Genomic DNA, 21152 nt, shown 5'->3' with positions numbered 1-21152 from the left:
GATCCACTGAATCTTTGCATCGATTGAGAATAACGGAAGCGAACACTTTGCCTGGTATTGACAATAGAGAGATCCCTCGGTGGTTCGAACACTCTGACCTCTTTCCTTTACTCTTGTATAATGGGACAATTTCTGCTACCTTCCAGTCATCGGGCAGAACTTCCGTCGACCAACACTTATCTATGATGTCCCAGAGCCACCCGACAATACCCTTGTGTGCTTTCAACATCTCACAGGAAATGTTATCGGGTCCACTTGCCTTGCCATTCTTCGACCTGCGGACAGCTTCAAGCACTTCTTCAAATCGAATTGGGCTCAGGTCAATCGACAAGCTTTCAGCTGCTTCTTGGGGATCCAATCTCGTACTGCAACTGGATGTTGAGGGATTCAGGAGTTGACTAAAATGTTCCGTCCAGCGTTCAAGTCGTTCCTCTTTCGTCCGTAAGTTGACGCCAGTGCTTGAAACTAATTTGGTCAACTGGGGACTCCAGTTTCGGCAAATCTGCTGTGGTGCCCCAAAAACCTCCTTCAAGTTGCCTCTGTCCGCAAAGCTCTGCACTTCTTGGCCTTTGCGTTCAAGCCATGCCCGTTTGTCTGCACGTAGAGCTTTTCTGACTTCCTTACAGCAGTTTGTGAACTCTAACAACGCCACCGCGCTGCTGTGTTTCTTCAACTGTAGATCAGCTCGTTTCCGGATAAGTTCCAGAGAATCTGGAGAAATCCAAGGTTTGTTCACTCGCTTGTCCGGAAGGAGGCATTTCACTGCTGCTTGGTTCAGGGCTTTTCGAAAATTGTCCCAAGACTGCTCTGTATTCTCGAAATCGCCGCTCTTATCAAGATGTAACTTGACCTCCTGCGTGAATAAGTCACGCGTTGTTTCATCTTGCAGCTTTGCAGAACTGATTCTGGGAGTGAAACATGGCTTTTTAGACAAAAGTTTCATAGATACTTCCGCAATGACCAGTTCATGATCGGTAATTGTGGTTTTCCCTCTTCTGGTCCTCACATTCGTCAGACATCCTCTGTATCTCTCTGCAAACAGAATGTGATCCAGCATCTTTTTTCGACAACTCGGATCGGGAGGGTTGTAGGTGTACCGATGCACTTGTCGATGCTGGAACCATGTACACCTACGAGCAATTTTTGTGAAGTGCAAAATGATAACAACTTTTCCGAGTTGTCATTTTCTTCACCCATTCCAAACGGGCCTCTGCAGCTCATGGTGTCATTCAACTGGTGTCCAGGCTCTGCATTGAGGTCACCGATGACACAAATACGCTCCCTATGTTTGAAGCTGGAAACTAGGTCTGAAAGTTGACTCCAAAACAAATCCTTCTCTTGGAGACTAGCTTCATTTGTAGGTGCGTAGCAGACAACAACAGCTAGATTGGCTCTCCTCCGAGCCGCGAACTTGACGTAGCAAATACGTTCACTTAGAGCCACTTGTTCTACGATGCTGTTTATCAATGACTTCTTTACAGCAACGCCCACTCCTCCTTGTCTCGACTTTACACCAGACAACCACGAGTCAGACAGGTAGAGCTTGTGGTCTCCGAGATCAATTTCTTGCTCCTGCAATCTCGTCTCCTGCACTCCCAGAATATCCAACTTGTATTTCGCCAGATCCATTTTCAAAGCCTCTAAAGATCCGGCTTGGGTCAGTGTTCTGACGTTTAAAGTTGCAATTCTGAGTTGGTTCCTCGGGAGATTCTTAGCACCCCTTACCCGGGACTCGGGGCCATGGTTGAATGTACTCATTGCTTTGGTGTTTGAAGGCTGAGATACGACTAGTTGCGCCACAAACTAGAAGACCAGTGCCTCGTTAGCTCGACCATGTGAGCGGAGAGCCGCAGCACATGACCTACCCCCAGGGGACACCACGTGGAGGTGAGGTTGGATTTTGTCCCCCACTACTACTACTACTACTACTACTACTACTACTACTACTACTACTACTACTACTACTACTACTACTACTACTACTACTACTACTACTACTACTACTACTACTACTACTACTGCTACTACTACTACTACTAATACTAATACCACAACTAAGTGCTCTTTTTGCTGGTTCATTTGATTTTTAATATAAAACGAATTTGTCAGCTGCAAGAACATTGGAAGAGGTAAGATTTTTAACAATCTTAATTGACCGACATCAGATGTCGCTTTGTTACCAGTTATCCGTCTAAACGTCTTCTTTGACCTGTCAAGTTGTTTCCTTCTGATTGTAGAGAGAAATGCATTTCTATATGCTGGATGACCGTTGCTAAGTAAGCAAAAAAAAAATGGTTAACAAACTTCAAAAGAAACAACCCTGTAAAATTTTGTTATGAGATTTGAGATCTATGGATTGATAGTTTTTTCTCTTAATGAAGTAGCTTTTCATTTCTCAATTCATCCGTTTTCCAAAGATGCGTTCAATATTATTCACAACCCGCTAATACTGAATTTGAATATTGTATTCGAATTTTTACAATTGCACTTAGTAATTTCTGCGTTCTCCGGCAAATTTTACATATTGTACTCAAAACTTTTGTCCACAAGCTATTCTAAGAGGTATCTTTTTCAAAATTTCATCAAACTTCTGTTCGTTATCAAGATACTTCTCTTTATTTGAATCAGCTATTTTGCATTCTAGTTTGATTCTAGTTGATTCTGACATTCAAAACGGTATTAGTCAGCCTCTTCCTGGTGCTGAACACTATGCAATCTGTTCTTTCTTTGTTCTTCATTAACTGCGATTGACAAAATTTCATTAATGTTGGCTGTAATATAAAGTGTCACCTTCGTGCTGGACGACTTTACAATTTTCTGCTACAACTTTTGCTAAATAGTTATCGTAAAGGTTGAATAATAGTGGACCTAAAATAGAAACTAGTGGAACTCGTCTTTTCAATATAATCCAGTTTGATTGAACTCCTTTTAGGAATATCATTTGCGTTTTTTCTCAAATAAGTCTCTATTTAATTCAAAAGGTGTCCGTCAAAACCATTATTTTCAAGTCTCCATAAAAAAAATTTTGTGGTTTATAAGAAACAAAAGCCTTTGAAGTATCAAAAAGCGCTTCTGTGTGCATTTTCCTGCTGTTCAGTTTTAAGTTTACTTGTTTTTAGACTTTATGATAGCATTAATTGTTGGCGTTTTTTTCTATAATCAAACTAAATGACAGACAGCAATTCTTTGCTCTCTACGAAATTTGTTGTTTGCAAAATAAAGGCTTTTTGAAAATATTTTCACCTGAAGTGACGGAAATATGTCTAAAATTAAGCGATTTAAGATAAAATTAGTTTCATTTAAAGTGACGGCAATCGCATATTTAATTTTTTTGTAGTTTTTCTGTAAGATAAAAATGATGTCAAGTTCATTGAATGAAGTGTCTCATAGCAGCCAAGAAAAAAATCGAGATTTTTGCTCATTCATTTTCACTACAAATTCCGTGTGCCAAGACTGTTTTAAGCAGTGGCTGTGAAAATGGTTGTTCATGTCCATTCCACTTTGATACATATTTAAAGATCAATATGTTATTAATTAAAACGCTGCTAAATTTGTAATTATGAAAGCGTTCATTTATCCTTTAATGGTTTGAATACCTTTATTCCGCAATCGTACGTATTTATTCCGCTCTAGTTCACTTGACAAGCTATTTCTATTTTCATTCAATTTTTAAAAGAATAACCCAGGAAAGAAAAAGAGTTAGGATTTCTTAATGGTTTCAAAAGATTTCTAACTATATAGTTAGCAATTCTTTCTTTCATGGTAATTATACCCTAATTGATGTCGGGTGAAACAGAGTTGGTTAAGGAATATTATTTCGGCTTTATTTCAATTTTTTTAAACTCTTTCTTTCAAATGTTCCTATATAAAAATGGCTAAATGAAACACATTGAAAATGTATCATTTTCCTAAATTATTTTTGCCCCGAAGTTTCTGGCAAAAATCGGAGGAGGAATCTGAGGAAAGCATGATTTAAAAAAGTTCTTTCTTATTCTAAATAATTCAGAGAGAGGTGAAAGATGATCGATTAAAAAAAGTTGCCGTAAAAGCTGGACGGACATAAAGTGAAGTGCCCATTATTAAAAAAGTGGCGATTGTTTTTGTAGGATATTATCATCTAGAGACAATTGTTAGGGTCACTCGAGTACTCTATAGCGTCAATTGGATATTGAAGTACGATACTCAAGAGTTTAAATTGGTATTCGCCTAATGCCAGCACAACTTTAGTTCAAAATTTTTGTCTAATGGATAAAAAAATTTCTTCGCCTAAAATTAGTGACTTTCTTACTTTTCTTGTATCTGTTTTTCCCATTCGTTAACACATTTGATTTTCAATAATTTGGAACCAAAACAAACGGATTATTCGAAAATCGATTGCCTCAAAATGTTTCCAATACCAAGAACCTATCTAACATAATCAGCTCTTCGCCATCACTCATTTCTGCCCCCCCCCCCTCCCCCCCAGCTTAGTGTCCATATAAAGTTTACATAGTTTACATAGTAAAATGCAGCATAACAGCACATATTTTGTATGTGCAATAAGTTGCGAAAATATGTAAATATTAAGTTGGGAAAAGTTGTGTCTATATCATAAATTTTGCTTGAATCTTTTCCGTTTGTGCCCCCCAGCTTAGTGGATGCACATTATTTGCAGCACCCCCCCCCCCCCGACTCCCGTGCCATATTTTTACATAGGTTTACTGTGTAATGGCACGAGCTCTGTAACTGGGGATGCATAACATACGGGGGCACAAACGGAAAAGATCTCTTTTCTAAAGCAAAGTTTCTGTAGATGGTCTTTTTTGCGGGTTTTGGATAGCAGATGTCACGCGATCAAAAGTAAAGTGACTTCTCATTTTGTGAAACAAACTATTCCAGTCAACCAAGCCAAACTTAATTCACTGCGCCAAGTGGGCAACCAAAATGGCGCAAGTTAGCAACAGAAACCAAGCTGAACAATTTTCTAACCAAGCACCTTCGGAGAACCTGTACCATCAAGGACAATATTTCCTCTAGATCTTTAATATGCCTGCTCCCAAACCTGCTCGACTTGCTTATCTGTGAAGCTCGCTTTTTGAACTCGGATCTTTTACATTTGTGCCCCCCCCCCCCCACCCCCACCCCACAGTACGTTATGCTCCCCCAATTACAGAGCACGCGCCATTGCATAGTTAATCATTATGTAAAAATATGGCACGTGCGTCTGGGGGGTGCAAATAAAAATATGCACCCACTAAGCTGGGGGGGGGGGGACAAACAGAAAAGAACCAAGAGCTCTCTTCTCGACACCAAAATGAAGCTTCTTGATTGGATATCTTAAGCGGTTTACAATGGGTCTTTTGGTTCAATGACAATGGTTCTTACAATGGCTTTTACAATGGTTCTTTTCGTAATGACCAGTCTCAACTCTAACAATGATAGAAAACTATTGTTAGCAAAAACCTCATCATTTTGTCACCAAGTTGTATGAGAAGAAGGATTGAAATACTTTTCCATTTTTCATTTTGTTCTCGGCCTCTCGGTTACATTTTTTTACTAACCCCTGAACAAAGGGGGCAATAAAAGACTCGGGTCTTTCCCATTATAGCCCCCCAGCTTAGTGGTCAGATAACCTATAGCCCCCCCCCCCCCCCACCCAATCATGGTAAATATACCATAATGGGGGGCTATAATTTCGTGTGGGGGGGGGGGGCTATAATGGGAAAGACCCAAAGACTCTTGGGGTCCAAAACAGAACAACCAGGTTGACCAGCATAAAAGATACTAACTGATCATAAAACGCATCATAGCATATCATTTAATCACAGCATATCATGGTTAAATGAAATCTTACTAACTATGCAACGGCTACAGAGAATTTTGTGATCTATTCTGTTTCGCCCCCCCCCCCCTCCCCAGTGTTTTTATGACCCCCCGTTATAAATTATATGTTGTTATAGCACGTTACTATGAAAGAAAATAGCACGTGCGCCTGGTGGTCATAAAAAATTTATGCTCACTAAGCTGGGGGGCCGAAACAGAATAGATCCGAATTTTGAAATTGGCTGACAATCTGTCCAAAAGTTGAATTTCAGTTTCAAAAATGATCTGGACGCGCGATATTTGAAATAGCAGAATTTACGGCTATATGAAAATTTACTTGCCACAAAATGACAGGAAAGAAAATATTTGATATATTCTGGCCCCTCCGCGGTAGCTCAGTGGGCGTATAAGTTGTTCTCAGCAGCACGCCGCCGCAAGTGCCAACTTTTCAAAAATAAAGATGTACTATGTAATATTACGTGCTCTAGAACTGGTGGGTGTATAACATACGGGGGTCAGAATCGTTTTCCTTTTTGTGCCTTCTTGTGCACGTGTCTAACACAGTAACGTTATCTAACACAGTAACGTTCTATATAAGAGAACATTATTTAGATCTTTACCGTTTGTGCCCCCCGTACGCAGATTCTTAGAAGACGATGCGTCTTCTGGCAGAAATGTCTGCCATATTCCTACAAGATAACCCTTTTCCTGCCAGATTCCTACAAGATAACCATTTTTCTTCCAGATTCCTACAAGATTACAACTTTTCTGCCAGATTTCTGCAAGATAAGCTTTTTCCTGCCACATTCCTTCATGATAACCATGTTTTTGCCAGTTTTCTACAAGATTACCATTTTTCTGCCAGATTCCTACAAGATAACCATTTTCCTGCCAGATTTCTACAAGATTACCATTTTCTGCTAGATTCCTACAAGATAACCATTTTCCTGCCCGATTTCTACAAGATAACTATTTTCCTGCCAGATTTCTACAAGTTCACCATTTTCTGCCAGATTCCTACAAGGTAACCATTTTTCTGCCAGATTCCTACAAGATTACAATTTTTTTTCCACATTCTTACAACATTACCATTTTCTTCCAGATTCCTACAAGATTACCATTTTTCCACCAGATTTCTGCAAGATGCCTTTTTCTGTCAGATTCCTACATGCTAACCATGTTTCTGCCAGATTCCTAAAGGAGTACCATTTTCTGCCAGATGTTTACAAGATTTCGTTATCTCTGCCAGGTTTCTACAAGAGTACCTTTTTTCGGCCAGATTTTTGTTTAGTCCATCTAAGATGTAAATTTTTCTGCGAAAAGTTTCGGAGCAGGTCCTATTAAGGCAGTTCTCTAATGCAATTTTGTTTGCCCATTCAATACAACAACATATCACTAATACTACAACAACATAACGCCAATTGAGCTTGTAATGGTTTCTCACAGTAATCAAACAAACTATCTCATTATATTTGAAATGTAGGTAAACAACAGTTAAAAAAGACGTTGAAAATAATTAATTGTATTTCACGAGGCAGAATAAGTATGTCATGTAATCTACATGCAATATAAACATATGATAATTTGGAAAAGTTACTTGGTAAACAATAAAAAGCAGCAACGTTTAGATCGGTTCCGGTTGTATCCCCCAGCTTAGTGTGTCCCTATTATATGCATCCCTAGACGCACGTGATATATGTTTACATAATAATTTGCCATCTAATGTGCGCTTGTTGTGTAACTGGGGGGGGGGCGGAAAATATCCCAATTTCCTATTAATCAATTTTCAATATTCTTTCAATTTTTTCATGCTCTTTTTTTCGTATAAACAAGGCAACCGTACTGGATAAAAATTTTTGAGAAAATTTTTTAAAAGACTATATGATATCAACCAATTGAAATGCAGCTCAACCAGAGCTTTCTTTCCATTTTTTCAGATTCTTGCAATATGGCCATTTTTCTGGCAGATTTTGCCATATGATCACCTTTTGGTAGATTCTTTGAGATAAACGGTTCTGGTTCTCTGGCATGATTCCGAAATATTTTCATTTTTCGTATCTCTTTTGTTTGTGCCGCCCAAGTATGTTATGCACCCCCTTAAAGAGCACGTGTCATTACATGGTAAGTCATGATTTAAAAATATGGCGTGTGCGTCTGGGCGTGCAAATAATATGCACCCACTAACCGGGGGGGGGGGGGGGGAGGCACAAAAAGAAAATTTTTCTTTTTTTCTAGATTTTGGAAAATAACCATATGATGTCGACTATGTATAACTGTCAAAGTTATCAAATCTAATCTTTTGCGCAAGCCCAATTGGCATATAGCTCAGTGAATAACCCGGGCAAATTTGCTATTTTTTACATAATATAATGCTATGTAACAACTCGTTAATGTAACTGGGGTCAGGAAAGGTACTGGGGAGTCAAATAAGAATAGGTTAAATATATGATCTTTTTTTGTTTGTCCCCCCTGTACGTTATGCTCCCCCAATTAATGAGCACGTGTCATTACATGTCAAATCATGATGTAAAAATATTGCACGTGCGTATGGGGGTGCAAATAAAAAGCGCCCACTAAACTGGGGGTACAAACGGAAAAGGTCCCTAATTTTTTATGATCTAAATCAAAGCAGTTTATATGAGCAAAATTTTAGCTGTAAAAACAATGGATCTATTCTGTTTCGGCCCCCCAGTGTTTTTTATGACCTCAATTACGAATTATATGTTGTTATATAGCACGTTACTTGGTAAGAGAATAGCCCGTGCGCCTGGGGGTCATAAAAATTTTGTGCTCACTAAGCTGGGGGGGCAAAACAGAATAGATCCAAAACAATTATGGAAAATATATTTTTGGTGCTTAAATGGCAAGTAATCCATTATTTTTTCAAAAAAATTCTTAAACAATAAATTTGTTTGGAATTGTCCAGCAAAGTATCATTTGATTTAATGTCAATTGAAAAATATCATTTTGAGTTGAACTTTTTCAAAGCAGTGTCTTTCAACAACCAGATACAAATTCAAGATATTTTCCGTTTATGTCTCCCAGCTTACTCGTTGCTTTTTATTGGCATCACCCAAACGCTTGTATCGTATTTTTTTATGATGATTTTCTGTGTAATTGAACGGGTTCTGTAGCTGGGCAGAATGCAAAACGTGCTAGGGGGTTCTGCCTTTTAAAAAGTGTCTACTGTTGTCAACTAGCATTAACAAAAAAAAAAAATTGATTCGTGGCTTTGATGGTGCGCATTTTGGTATATCAGTTTGGTCAATCTGGGTAGATGCAAAAAAATTGAAAAAGAATATATAACCAGACCACAGAACTTAACTTTCGAATTTTACTCTGCCTCCTATTTCAAGATTAGAATGCATAAAGGGGTCAATATCGAAAACCCTATTTTTTGCGTAGAAAAGTGGAAAAAATGGTTCTTTTTTGATGCGTTTGTATTATTGCGAACCCCCCAAGTGATCGGGACGGAAAATGATTGCCATAGAAGGCTGCTTGAAACACTCATTTTTTGTAATGCAAGATTTCTGCTGTGACAGTTGGTAGGGTGTTAGATTTTTTCTATCAAATGCTTTTTTGAAATTTTCAAAATGTTCGGCTCAAAAGAGATAACGCGACTCCGCTAAAGTCACTTCGAAAGGTGTTTGTCTGGAACGGCAATGTCGTTTTCGAATAACGGTGGATTGTTTCAGTAACTTCAAAGTCAAATAACACTTAATTGGAACATTGTTCTGTAATACACACCGTTTAACTCATTCCACTTGGAAAAATGAACTAATAATTGAAGAATACTCATTATCACTATAATTTTAACAAAAGCACAGATAAGTAATTGAGAACAATTCACTTAGAAACCTTAAAAAATCCAGAATTTGATCTGATTTGGGTAATAAATCTTGCTTTTGGTCTAAAAACATTAGGATTTTTTCCGTTTGTGCCCCCAGTCCGTTATGCTTCCCCACGTAAAGAACACGTGTCATCACGTAATAAATCTTTTGTAAAAATATGGCACGTGCGTCTGAGGGGGGGGGGGTTTGCAAATAATATACACCCTGTAAGATGAGAGGCACAAAGGGAAAGATCCAAAAATTCTCAAAAGGAACCATGTACTGTTTCCAACTGTCACCTAGCTCTTGTCACTAATTTTCCATCAAATGTTAAAATAGATTTTGTAAAATCTGTTTATAGCCTTCGCTATTTTAGGAAAAGAACCTATAGACCAATAGGTCTTAAAATATACTAAAATGGTGCTCTAAGTTTTTAGTGATAAGTGTTAAAATGTGGAAAAATTGATTCACGTTCTTGTGCCCAATACTGCGCTACAGAGGGTCATATCTGAAAAAAAGCCAGTTTTTTTTTCTGAAAATATGACTACCCTAGTTGAGACATCTTTTGTTAGAAAACGAAAGAAAGCGTCGGTATCGTCGTTTATTTTTCTAGCCAAAAACGACGAAAGCCCTTACGATTTTTTCGTCGGTATCGTCGTTTTTGTTTGGAATTAAATATAAGAAAGACTCGGTATCGTCGTTTTTAGACGTAAGACAGATTCGGTATCGTCGTTTTTTCATCACAAGGCAGATTCGGTATTGTCGTTTATTAAATGTAAGAAAGCATCGGTATCGTCGGTTTTTAAACGCAAGAAAGAATCGGTATCGTTGTTTTCAAAATAGTCGTTTTTATCTTCAAAAGAAAAGATCCAATTTTTTACTTCGATTCCACAGTTTTTGTAGTGTTTTGGCGACCGACAGTATCAAAAATGAGGAAATATTGTCCGCTGACTGAATTAGGATCCACAGGCTCATCATCAATTTCTCACACCCCAGGACACATGACATCGCCAACCAGGTCCAGCAAAAGACGACACAGGAATAGGTCCAGGAAGAGTGCGAGTCCTGAGAAGAGAATTGCCCCACAAATGCAAACCAACGGACCAAGTAGCAGGTCTGTTTAGTTGCTCTTGAACGCAGTTCATAGCAATTTTTGTAAACCTGTGTGTCTTTTTTTATGCAAATTTTTCGCTTGACAATTTTGCGCTTTTCTTCTAGAACATTCTTTGACTTCTCAAGTGACTTTTTCACGTTTTCGTTCATCATTTTTGAGTGATCTCTAGTGCTCCGAAGTAAAGCTTGTTGCTATTATAAAATCGGTTGCAGCATAGACAAATTTAGTGACTCGCAGAGCAGTGGTAAGTGAGGGTGCTCACGGATCAGGAGGTTAATGTTTCGCATCCCGGTGGTGTCGAGGATTTTTGCACCCATAAAGAAAAAGACCATCTATACTAAAGACCATGAATTATATTGCCTCGCCTGTCGTTCAAGAGCAATTCTTCCGACATTTGTCGGTTTATGTTTTTAACCAGGTTTAAAACTGCTTTGTCCTTTCCCTGCTGAATTGGGACAAGAACATACCCGAACACTTGTAACGCTTATCGGGGCCAGAATTTTTAGCCCCGCCAATAAAAAAACTATTTTTGGGAAAAGAGCCAACCCCAGGAAGTTGATTCTTGCAGGATTGTTGCTACATGATTCAAAATGCGCACGATTTTTGCAAGAATCTAGATTAATATATGAGTAATGGTGAAAAGGTGACTAGAGTTTCTCTTTCTCCAATGGGCGTTCAAAGGTAATGTAAAAAGATTAATTTTAAATTTTGGTGTTTCTGAACAAAACCGCAGCAAACAAAAATAGTGTTTGACAAGAAGGTAAACAGACAAGCAATGCTCAATATCTTACAAGGTCATCCAAGAATTTTTTGCCTATCAAGAAATTGGCAAGATGTTTTAAGTTTTATCAAAATCTTGAATTACATGGCAATGTGTACCAAGTTTCGTTTCACTGGGAGAGAAGCTGAATTTATTAACTTAAATTTGGTATCCTAGGTTGGTTGCCTGTTTCCACCTAATTTATTTCTTAGCCCATTACAGACCAGCGAAAAATGCCCATCCCTTCATTACGGTATGATTACGCGAATTGGTCATTTAACTAAAACAAATCGTTTTCAAGAAATAGGATTAATTTCTGGAGTAATTTTGCCATGAAACTGCACCCATTAGCTCACTGCTCCCACCCACTTTAGTAGGGGAGGAGCCATATACTCAAATGTGTTTTTTTGTATCTATTCTGTTTCGGCCCCTGGGTTGCAAGTGCTATTTTCTTATTTAGTAACGTGCTGGATAATAGCATATAATTTGTAACTGAGGTCATAAAAACGCTGGGGGGGGGCGAAACAGAATAGATCCGCTTTTTGTTCAGTAAATTTTAGCAGATCGATATATTCATCATATAGTGTTGTGAACGGTATCATTAGAAAGCCCGTCCAGCGTTGAAAATATAATAAAGGTGATTTTTTCAAAAATCGTTTTTTCCCACGGGGTTATCAAATTTTAGTTTTGAATATTTGACGGCTAATTTTTGGCTGAAAGGCTTGTAAAGTTTTCAAAATTTGGCATTTTAATCAAAAATTGTAAGAAATAAGTTTCTTCAGTAAAATCAGTTTGAATTTGCCAAATTAACACATCTAAAAATTGATGAAACATTCTTTGTTAACTCAGAAGAAGGCTAATTTTACTTGTATATCCTTGGAGAGTATATTTGAAATGAAATAAAATTTTTCCGATATTTTTGCTAATTTAACTCGATTTAGCCAAGAGCATCACTTGTTTTTGATAAACGGACTTTTTGCTTCAAATTATCCATATCCATAAAACATGGAACGGTTACGCGTTCCTTATAGACGAACAACATTAGCAAGGCCAGATTTGATCTATTAGTTGTTTTTTACAATCCCACAATAATTCTGATTGTAATCAAGTGCTGACTTTATAAAAAAAAATTTTTGCATCTTTTTCATTAAAGTACAATGGATTATTAGACTCTGGTTTTTTCTTCGTTTTAAATCTTTTTGTGGCTTAAGGTCAGCAAAAACAGGTCGCGTCGTCCTTAAATTGTATTTAAAAATAAATTTTATTGTGGTTTTACATTTCAAGTAGTGGTTTTTTGGCTTATACACAACCAGTTTCCACAAAAAACTGTAGACACTTTCCCATATTTGAGTTTCTTTTCTTATCTTTCAACATTGGAAAGTTTGAAAAAAGATCACATTTGGACATCTCAATTTATTCAGTGAAAAGTTAATGGTTTTAACGGCTTCGTTTCAAAGAATTTATTGAAATTTTATATCGTATTTATTTGCCTTTCATTTTGCAGTTGTATGAATAAAATTTAGAAGGTCTTAGCGGGTTCCTATATGTTATCAAATAAACCTGGCTACTGATTTTACTTGATAGCTTAAATTCTTCATGAATTTGAAATCAAGAGCTTTTTTAAAAATGTAGACATATTTTTTTTAATTTTGCACATTGCTGTTCTTTTTTGTCTACTTGTTACGTAGTCTCAAATTTTACCGATCAAAAAAATTATTGGTGTTTAAGAAATCTACAGTTCAATAGTTCTAATCTTTTTAATGCCTTCTTTATTGTTTTAACGGCTTCAAAACAAGTTTTTTTCTCAAAAAAGTATTCCCTTTTTTTGTCTGTATTTGTCGTTCGTTTTGAAAATTTATAACTTATTCTGAATATTAACTAATCTCAATGGCTTTCTTCGGAGGCCAAAATTTTTTTTAATGATATCTAGTCATCTAATTGATAGCTAATGGTTTTAAGACTTTGAACTCAATTGTTTTTGAATAATGCATATGTATTGTTTAACTTAGCTTTTTTCAATTTTCTATTTATATTTTGATTTCACTATTCAGCGATCACATATCACATTATAGTTGTTCAAAACAGGTGCAATTAGTTTTACTTCTTAAAGGAATAGATTGTGATTTTAACACGGCTTCGACAGCGTTTTCTGGCCCAAAATTTGAATGAAATTTTGTTTTTGGTCTGTATTTGCCGTTTTTTGTAGACGTACGACATATTTTGGAAAATGAAATGACTCAAGTCACATGTCTTCGTATGGACATACAGAATCTCAGTTGAACATCAGTTTATTGGTTTCTAATGGTTTTGATTTATTGAAATTGTTGTCTTTGCAAAAATATTAACGTGTTTTCTAATTTTGCTGTTTTTTCTCTAATTGTTACTTAGTCTCATTTAGGGCTGATTCCATGGTTTTCCCGGTGAAAAACAAACTTATTTCTTGGTTTAGGTCTTTCTAAACGCTAATTTGACTTTGTTAATCAGTTTTTTTTCAAAATATAGACATTGAGTTTCGGATGTAAATAATGTTTGTTGTTGTTATTTGATTCTGTTGTTTGTCTTGTCTCGTAGTCTTGGTAATGACAGGTCTCATCTGCCCTCCAATGTGGCATTATTTTCTCTACTAAGTGATTTGAGTTGGAAGTAATTTTTTAAATTCATACACCACTTATTTTTGACCAATATTTGAAAATTTACTATCTCTTCCTCATTTGGTAGAGTATTAAGCGAAAATGTGGACGAGCGAGGTCTGAACAATATGTGAGAACGCACTTTATCGAGCACATTGCATTGCCAAACTCACATTCCTGGTTATGATAAAATATCATCAACCGATAATTTCAGCAGAATCACGTAACTTAATATAGTATAAAATAATATAGTATATATCATCTAATAATTAGTGGTATATTATCATAAGTGGACTGTGCGATCAAGCCTACCAACAAGTTAACAGGTATTAAGAGGGTGTAACCGACAGATACCCTAAATATTTAAGTAAAGAAAGGAGCCAGTTTTGTGTTTGAAGGTCACCGAACGGAAGTGTTGGATCAAGTATGAAGTTGAGTTCGGATGGAGGAGGAGGAGGTTTGAGTCAAGGTGACATCACCACAATTGCACAACAGGCAGGGGCACGCTACATTCTGGGTGAGATGTTCTTTTTCTCAACATTATCCTTCCACCACCAGGATACATTCAGTACAGGCTGCGTGGCTGTGATGAAATCAGAATATCCGGATCTACTCTGTTTCGGCCCCCCAGTGTTTTTTTTATGACCCCCAGTTACAAATTGTATGTTGTCATATAGCACGTTACTATGTAAGAAAATAGCACGTGTGTGCTGGGGGTCATAAAAGATTTATGCTCGCTAAGCTGGGGGGGGGGGAAACAGAATAGATCCGAAAATCCAACTGTCCCCAACCGCGTAGCGTCTCGATATAAAAATTCAAGAAGCACCTGGGAGCATTAAATTTTTATGCCCACTAAATGGGGGGGGGAGGGAGGGGGAGAATAGATCCGAATTTCGAAGTGACGGTAGCAGAATCAGGTATATTGTTAACTTGCTTGAAACACGAACTCCGTAACTTTTCTAAAATCTGGCACCGTATATAGAAAAATTTGGCACTTGCGCATAAGTGAATTGAAGCGATTCATTATTATTTGATGATTGTTGTTTAAAAAATAAAGACACGGGGTTTTTTCTCAAGCCGGGTCGAGGTTTGGTCAAAAAATAATGTAAGATTAGCGGTGATTAGCGGTAAAAAAAAAACTTTTTTCACCGCAAAGCGCCCGCATCTTTTAGCGTTCAATGCGTTCATAGCGGTGAGTTTTTGTAAGATTAGCGGTTAATTTAGCGGTGAATTTTTGTAAGATTTGCGATTTTAGCGGTGAAATTTTTTTTCGCCGCTTCGTGGTAGCGCTGAAAAATTTTTTTTCACCGCATTATGCTAGTAGCGGTGAAAAATTTTCTTTCACCGCTTAAGCAGTGAACGAAAATTTTTCATCGCTACGAGCAGAATGCGGTGAAAAAAAATTTTTTAAGCGGTACTACGAAGCGGTGACGAAAAATTTTTCAGCGCTACCGTCAGAATGCGGTGAAAAAAAATTTTTCAGCGCTACCGCCAGACTTTAACCGCAACATACTTTTTTCATTACCTGAACCAGCATCCAAGCTGGTTTTTTGACAATGACAATCCAGACAGCTGCAGGCATGTGCCTAATATTTAAATTTTTTTAATTCTTAGGCATGCTTTATCGCAAGATTACTATGGCTTTATAATAATAGTTTTGACTCCCCAAACGTATCGATGAGTATAAAGCCACACTTTTTATTAAGTACTAATTTTGAGTTGGTTCCTTATTTCAATTCAAAAAAGAAAACGCGACAATTACCTATCTGACACAGGAAATTCATTTCAGAAGAGACGGTGACGAATACTACAACTGTGCGCAAAAAACGCGTACCAAAAAATCCAACAACTACTACTGTAACCCCTGTTCAACCCAAAACATTGCCCACAACTTCACCACAACCAAAAGTGACCCAATCACAACCAAATAATATTCCTGCCAAAGGTAAGAAGGATTGTGCTAAGTTGAGAAAAAAATTGGATCTTGAGCGCAAATTTTGGAACTTACTTCAAACTTGTCGGAACGTTTCATTTGCTCTCTGATAAAGAAAACAAAACACTGTTCTTTTTTCGGACACCAACACACACTTGAGGCAAATTAATCGAAATAGTTTTTATTATCTTTCTCATATATAGGAAACTTAACCAGAAACTTCTGAACAATCGAGGTGAAAGGGAGGCTGAAGGATTAATGTAGCTCAAGCCAATAAGGAAGAATTAAGGAATGGACTATAATCATAATGGTGTCGATTTAAAACTTTATTCTCTTCGTTGAAATATTACTTTGTTCTGTTTAGTTCTCTTAAACGATAAGAGTAACAATAGGTTAAGCGTTTCAATGTCAGAAACCAGATAGACTTTAAAACTTTAAAGTAGGTTTCTCTGAAAAAGCAATATGTTCTCTTGGTGCTTAGGTAGTCTTTAATTGCTCAAGAAGAGAAGCAATTATTGTAAACGTGTGCGTCTTTTTGCGAGTCGATGAGGAGTATTGAGGTTGTACAGGTTTTTTTTCAGCTGAAGTCATGACTTGAAATTTGACTTCTGTTTTCGAACATCGGACTTTAAAAGTAGCTTCGTTTGTAAGGTATAGTAATTAAGAACTGATGTTATTGTTCATGGTTAAAAGGTCATTTCGAGAATTTTCGATCCCATGTAAGTTCCTCCAACCTATCTAAACTACCTCCGTCCCCCCCTCCCTCCCATCTAACCCCCCCCCCCCCCCCAACTACACCCCTCAGCTACCCACCCCATCCCCACCTACCTACCCAAATTTTACCCCCAAATTATCAGATTCTGAATTAGGTAGGGTTAGATAAGAGCTTTCATTGCACGACTCTTCGATTCGTTTCAAGTTTTCTACCTGCTACGTTTTATGCAAGTTTTTGCTTGATCGCTTTTGGACTACTCGAGTGACTTTTACGCCCTGGACTTTCTGCGTTTTGCGTAATCTAAAGCTCTCGTTCACAATTTCAAGCAGCTGAAATCAACTGGTGACAATTTAATACTAAATGTCAGATGATAAATGCGCCAAAATTGGTGGATTTTTTCCCTTCAAATCTTAATAGTTTTATATTTTGACCTCCAATGAGGTTATTTGTAGCCCCCTTGTGAAATTCTTTGTAGAAATCAGGCTACACCTCTCCCTAACCGAAGTAGGCTGCAATTGATTAGAACTCCCACTAGCTATTCAAGGGCAGTTCTTCCGATGTTAGTCGTTTATGCTTGAGAAATCACTGTGCCAAAATTGTTCAATACCTTTCTTTTCGTTGCCCAAAAAACAACTTTGGTAAGTTGCACGCCCTTTCTTGATCTCAGTGATGCTAGTCTCTTGTATGCTTGCTATAATCAAGGCCAGCCGGAGGTCTGCCCCCCTTGTCCTATTGCAGTCAACTTCAATTTCAAATTTTTCAGGAGCAGGAAATTAAGCGGCTCTTTTTCCGATTGTTCACCCAGCTTAGTGGGAGCATATTTTTTGCCTTCACAGGGGTTTACAAAGGTTTATTCTGTAACCCCAATTGGAATGGGTCACGCAATGGGTTGCACAAATGCAAGGCCTGATTGAGCTCTTTGAAAACAGCGATAATAAGAATAAAAAAGATCAAATTTGAGTGCTAAATGTGCGTTTCATTTTAATTGCTTTTTTATTAGATACAAAATCTAATTAATAAAAAAAAATAATCGACTAGAGCGTTTATGAAACAACGACCGTTGTACGTCACAAAAATTTCCAACGGAGCAAACTTTACAACATCCTCCACGAAAAATAAATGAGAAAAATTTTATGCTGGTCTGCAAAAAATGCAATTTTTCTATCTGAACAATGAGTTGTAAGATTGTTGCCGTTAGTGTATTCTCAATTAGGCTAGCGTGATTTTTGCTCAGTACAACCAAGGCCAGCTGTTGGCTCTTTGAGAGGAATTTGTCCAGTTTAGTCACTGGTATTTTCAAAATTTTATTAAAAACAAATTGAGTTGTTTAAAGTTAGTGATAAATGAATAATTTTCAGTGTGAAAATTGGATCTCTGAAAAAAAACCCTTTTCTTTAATCTAAATGACATTGATTCATGGGCTCTACCAAGGCTAAGTTGATCAACATTTTAATTCGGCCGGCAGTTGACATAGACTAACATCCCCATGACTGCTGTTCACAACCATATTTATCATGCGCTTAGTACTTAAATCCATAAACCATGCATCGCGAAACACGCCCATCCGCCCTCGTTCTTGACTTCTTTGTAAGTCATTACACTATAATCCTAATGTGTTATCATAGCTAACAAAATTTTATTAGTTTGACATTCTATGCTCATGAGTTAAAAAAAGAAGTTCCATTCTCTGATTGGACAATAAATTGCTCATTAAATTCGCTTTAGTATTATTTTTTTGTCCTTTTTCCGTCTATTGATAAAAAAGAAAAAAATCACCTTCCATTCTCTGATTGGGCAATAAATTGCTCATTAAATTCGCTTTAGTTTTATTTTTTTGTTCTTTTTCCGTCTATTGATAAAAAAGAAAAAAATCACCTCAAAACATGCATGCTATGAATTGATTACTGATTTTGTTACATAGCTTTATGGTTTTTTAATTAAAGGCCACTGATTTTGAAAACGATTTACATTTTTGGCAAATTCGTTTTTGGCGCGTATTTGCTTTGTATCTCAATCATTTCGCCAAGGTTGTTATATGCTGCACTCAATCTTAGGATCCGTAGTGTCAATAGTTATACAAAGTGTTGTTGTTTCTTTGGTGATTTTTTATGACACTGGTTTTTGATGAAATTAATAATTCAGATGAATTTGGATATTATTTGCATAGTATTCTCAATTAGGCAAGCGTGGTTTTTCCTATGTGCAATCAAGGCCAGCTGTTGGCTTTTTGTGAGGAATTTGTCTAAATTAGTCACTGGTAGTTTCAAAATTGTATTAAAAACAAATTGAGCTGTTTAAAGTTATTGATAAATGAATAATTTTCAGTGTGAAAATTGGATCTCTGAAAAAGTCCTGTTCCTTAATCTAAATGACACTGATTCTTGAGCTCTACCAAGGCTAAAACGTTCAACATCTTACTTCGGTCGGCAGTTGGGATAGACTAATATCCCTTTGACTGCTGTTGACAACCATATTTATCATGCGCTTAGTACTTAATCCATAAACCATGCATCGCGAAACACGCCCATCCGCCCTCGCTCTTGACTTCTTTGTAATTCAATACGTTATAATCCTAATGTGTTATCATAGCTAATAAACTTTTTTAGTTTGACATTCTATGCTCATGAGTTAAAAAAGAAGTTCTATTCTCTGAGTGGTCAATAAATTGCTCATTAAATTCGCTTTAGTTTTTTTCGTCGTTTTTCCGTCTATTGATAAAAAAGAAAAAAATCACCTCAAAACATGCATGCTAAGAATTGATTACTGATTTTGTTACATAGCTTTATGGTTTCATATTTAAAGGCCACTGATTTTGAAAACGATTTAGATTTTTGGCAACTTCGTTTTTTGCGCGTATTTGCTTTGTATCTCAATCATTTCACCAAGGTTGGTAAATGCTGCACTCAATCTGAGGATCCGTAGTGTCAATATTTATATAAAGTGTTGTTGTTTCTTTGGTGAATTTTTATGACACTGGTTTTTAAAGAAATTGATATTTCAGATAAAATTGCATATTATTTGGGAGCATATTATTTGCCCCAAACTTTTACAAGGGTTTTTTTGTAACAGCATGTGCTCCCCAATTAGAATGGGTAACGCAATGGGTTGCACAAATGCAAGGCCTGATTGAGTTTTTTGAAAGCAGCTATAATAAGAATAAAAAGATCAAATTTGAGTGCTAAATGTGCGTTTCATTTTAATCGCTTTTTTTATCGGATACAAAATCTAATTAATAAAAAAATAATCGACGACAGCTTTTTTGAAACAACTACCATTGCACGTCCAAGAATTCTCCAGCGGAGCAAACTTTACAACATCCTCCACGAAAAATAATTGAGAAAAATCTTATGCTGGTCCGCAAAGAACGCAATTTTTTTATCTGAAAAATGAATTGTTAGATTGTTGCCATTAGTGTATTCTCAATAAGGCAAGCGTGATTTTTGTTCTGTACAACCAAGGCCAGCTGTATGCTCTTTGAGAGGAATTTGTCCAATTTAGTCACTGTTATTTTCAAAATTGTATTAAAAACAAATTGAGCTGTTTAAAGTTAGTGATAAACGAATATTTTTCAGTGTGAAAATTGGATCTCTGAAAAAAACCTGTTCCTTAATCTAAATGACATTGACTCTTGAGCTCTACCAAGGCTAAAACGTTCAACATCTTTATTCGGTCGGCAGTTGAGATAGACTAATATCGCCATGCCTGCTGTTGACAACCATATTTATCATGCGCTCAATACTTAAATCCATAAACCATGCTTCGCGAAACACGCCTATCCACCCTCGCTCTTGATTTCTTTGTAATTCAATACTTTGTAATCCTAATGTGTCATCATGGCTAATAAACTTTTTTAGTTTGACATTCTATGCTCATGAGTTAAAAAAGAAGTTCCATTCTCTGATTGGTCAATACTTTGCTCATTAAATTTGCTTTAATTTTATGTTTTTGTCCTTTTTCCGTCTATTGGTAAAAACGAAAAAAATCAACTCAAAACATGCATGCTATGATTTGATTACTGATTTTGTTACATAGTTTTATGGTTTCTTATTTGAAGGCCACTGATTTTGAAAACGATTTAGATTTTTGGCAACTTCGTTTTTTGCGCGTATTTGCTCTGTCTCTCAATCATTTCGCCAAGGTTGTTATATGCTGCACTCAATCTTAGGATCCGTAGTGTCAATAGTTATATAAAGTGTTGTTATTTCTTTGGTGATTTTTTATGACATTGGTTTTCGAAGAAATTAATATTTCAGATGAAATTGCTTTCAAATTTTTTGCCAACTTTTGCGCATTCAAAGTAATATGCTTTGTTGACTGGCAAATCTGATTTTGCCGGAAAAATATTCATTTTGAGGTTATTAATTAATT

At 36.7% G+C, this 21152-nt stretch overlaps 1 protein-coding gene across 1 annotated transcript in view; it reads left to right on the top strand.

Moving 5' to 3' along the window:
- The first annotated feature begins 4834 nt into the window (after positions 1 to 4834).
- The window catches only part of LOC142346251 (uncharacterized), a 240673-nt gene continuing 224355 nt past the window's right edge, over positions 4835 to 21152 (top strand). The window contains exons 1-4 of the mRNA XM_075398767.1: positions 4835 to 5001; positions 10595 to 10746; positions 14535 to 14653; positions 15926 to 16081. Of these exons, the coding sequence (XP_075254882.1) occupies positions 4924 to 5001; positions 10595 to 10746; positions 14535 to 14653; positions 15926 to 16081 (505 nt within the window). The 5' untranslated portion in view covers positions 4835 to 4923. The remainder of the gene's footprint in view (positions 5002 to 10594; positions 10747 to 14534; positions 14654 to 15925; positions 16082 to 21152) is intronic.

This window comes from Convolutriloba macropyga, chromosome 9 (assembly GCF_964194025.1).
Source record: "Convolutriloba macropyga chromosome 9, txConMacr16.3, whole genome shotgun sequence".
Taxonomy (NCBI): Eukaryota; Metazoa; Xenacoelomorpha; order Acoela; family Convolutidae; genus Convolutriloba; species Convolutriloba macropyga.
The sequence above is the reverse complement of the archived record's forward strand: the minus strand, read 5'-3'. Positions and strand labels throughout refer to the sequence as shown.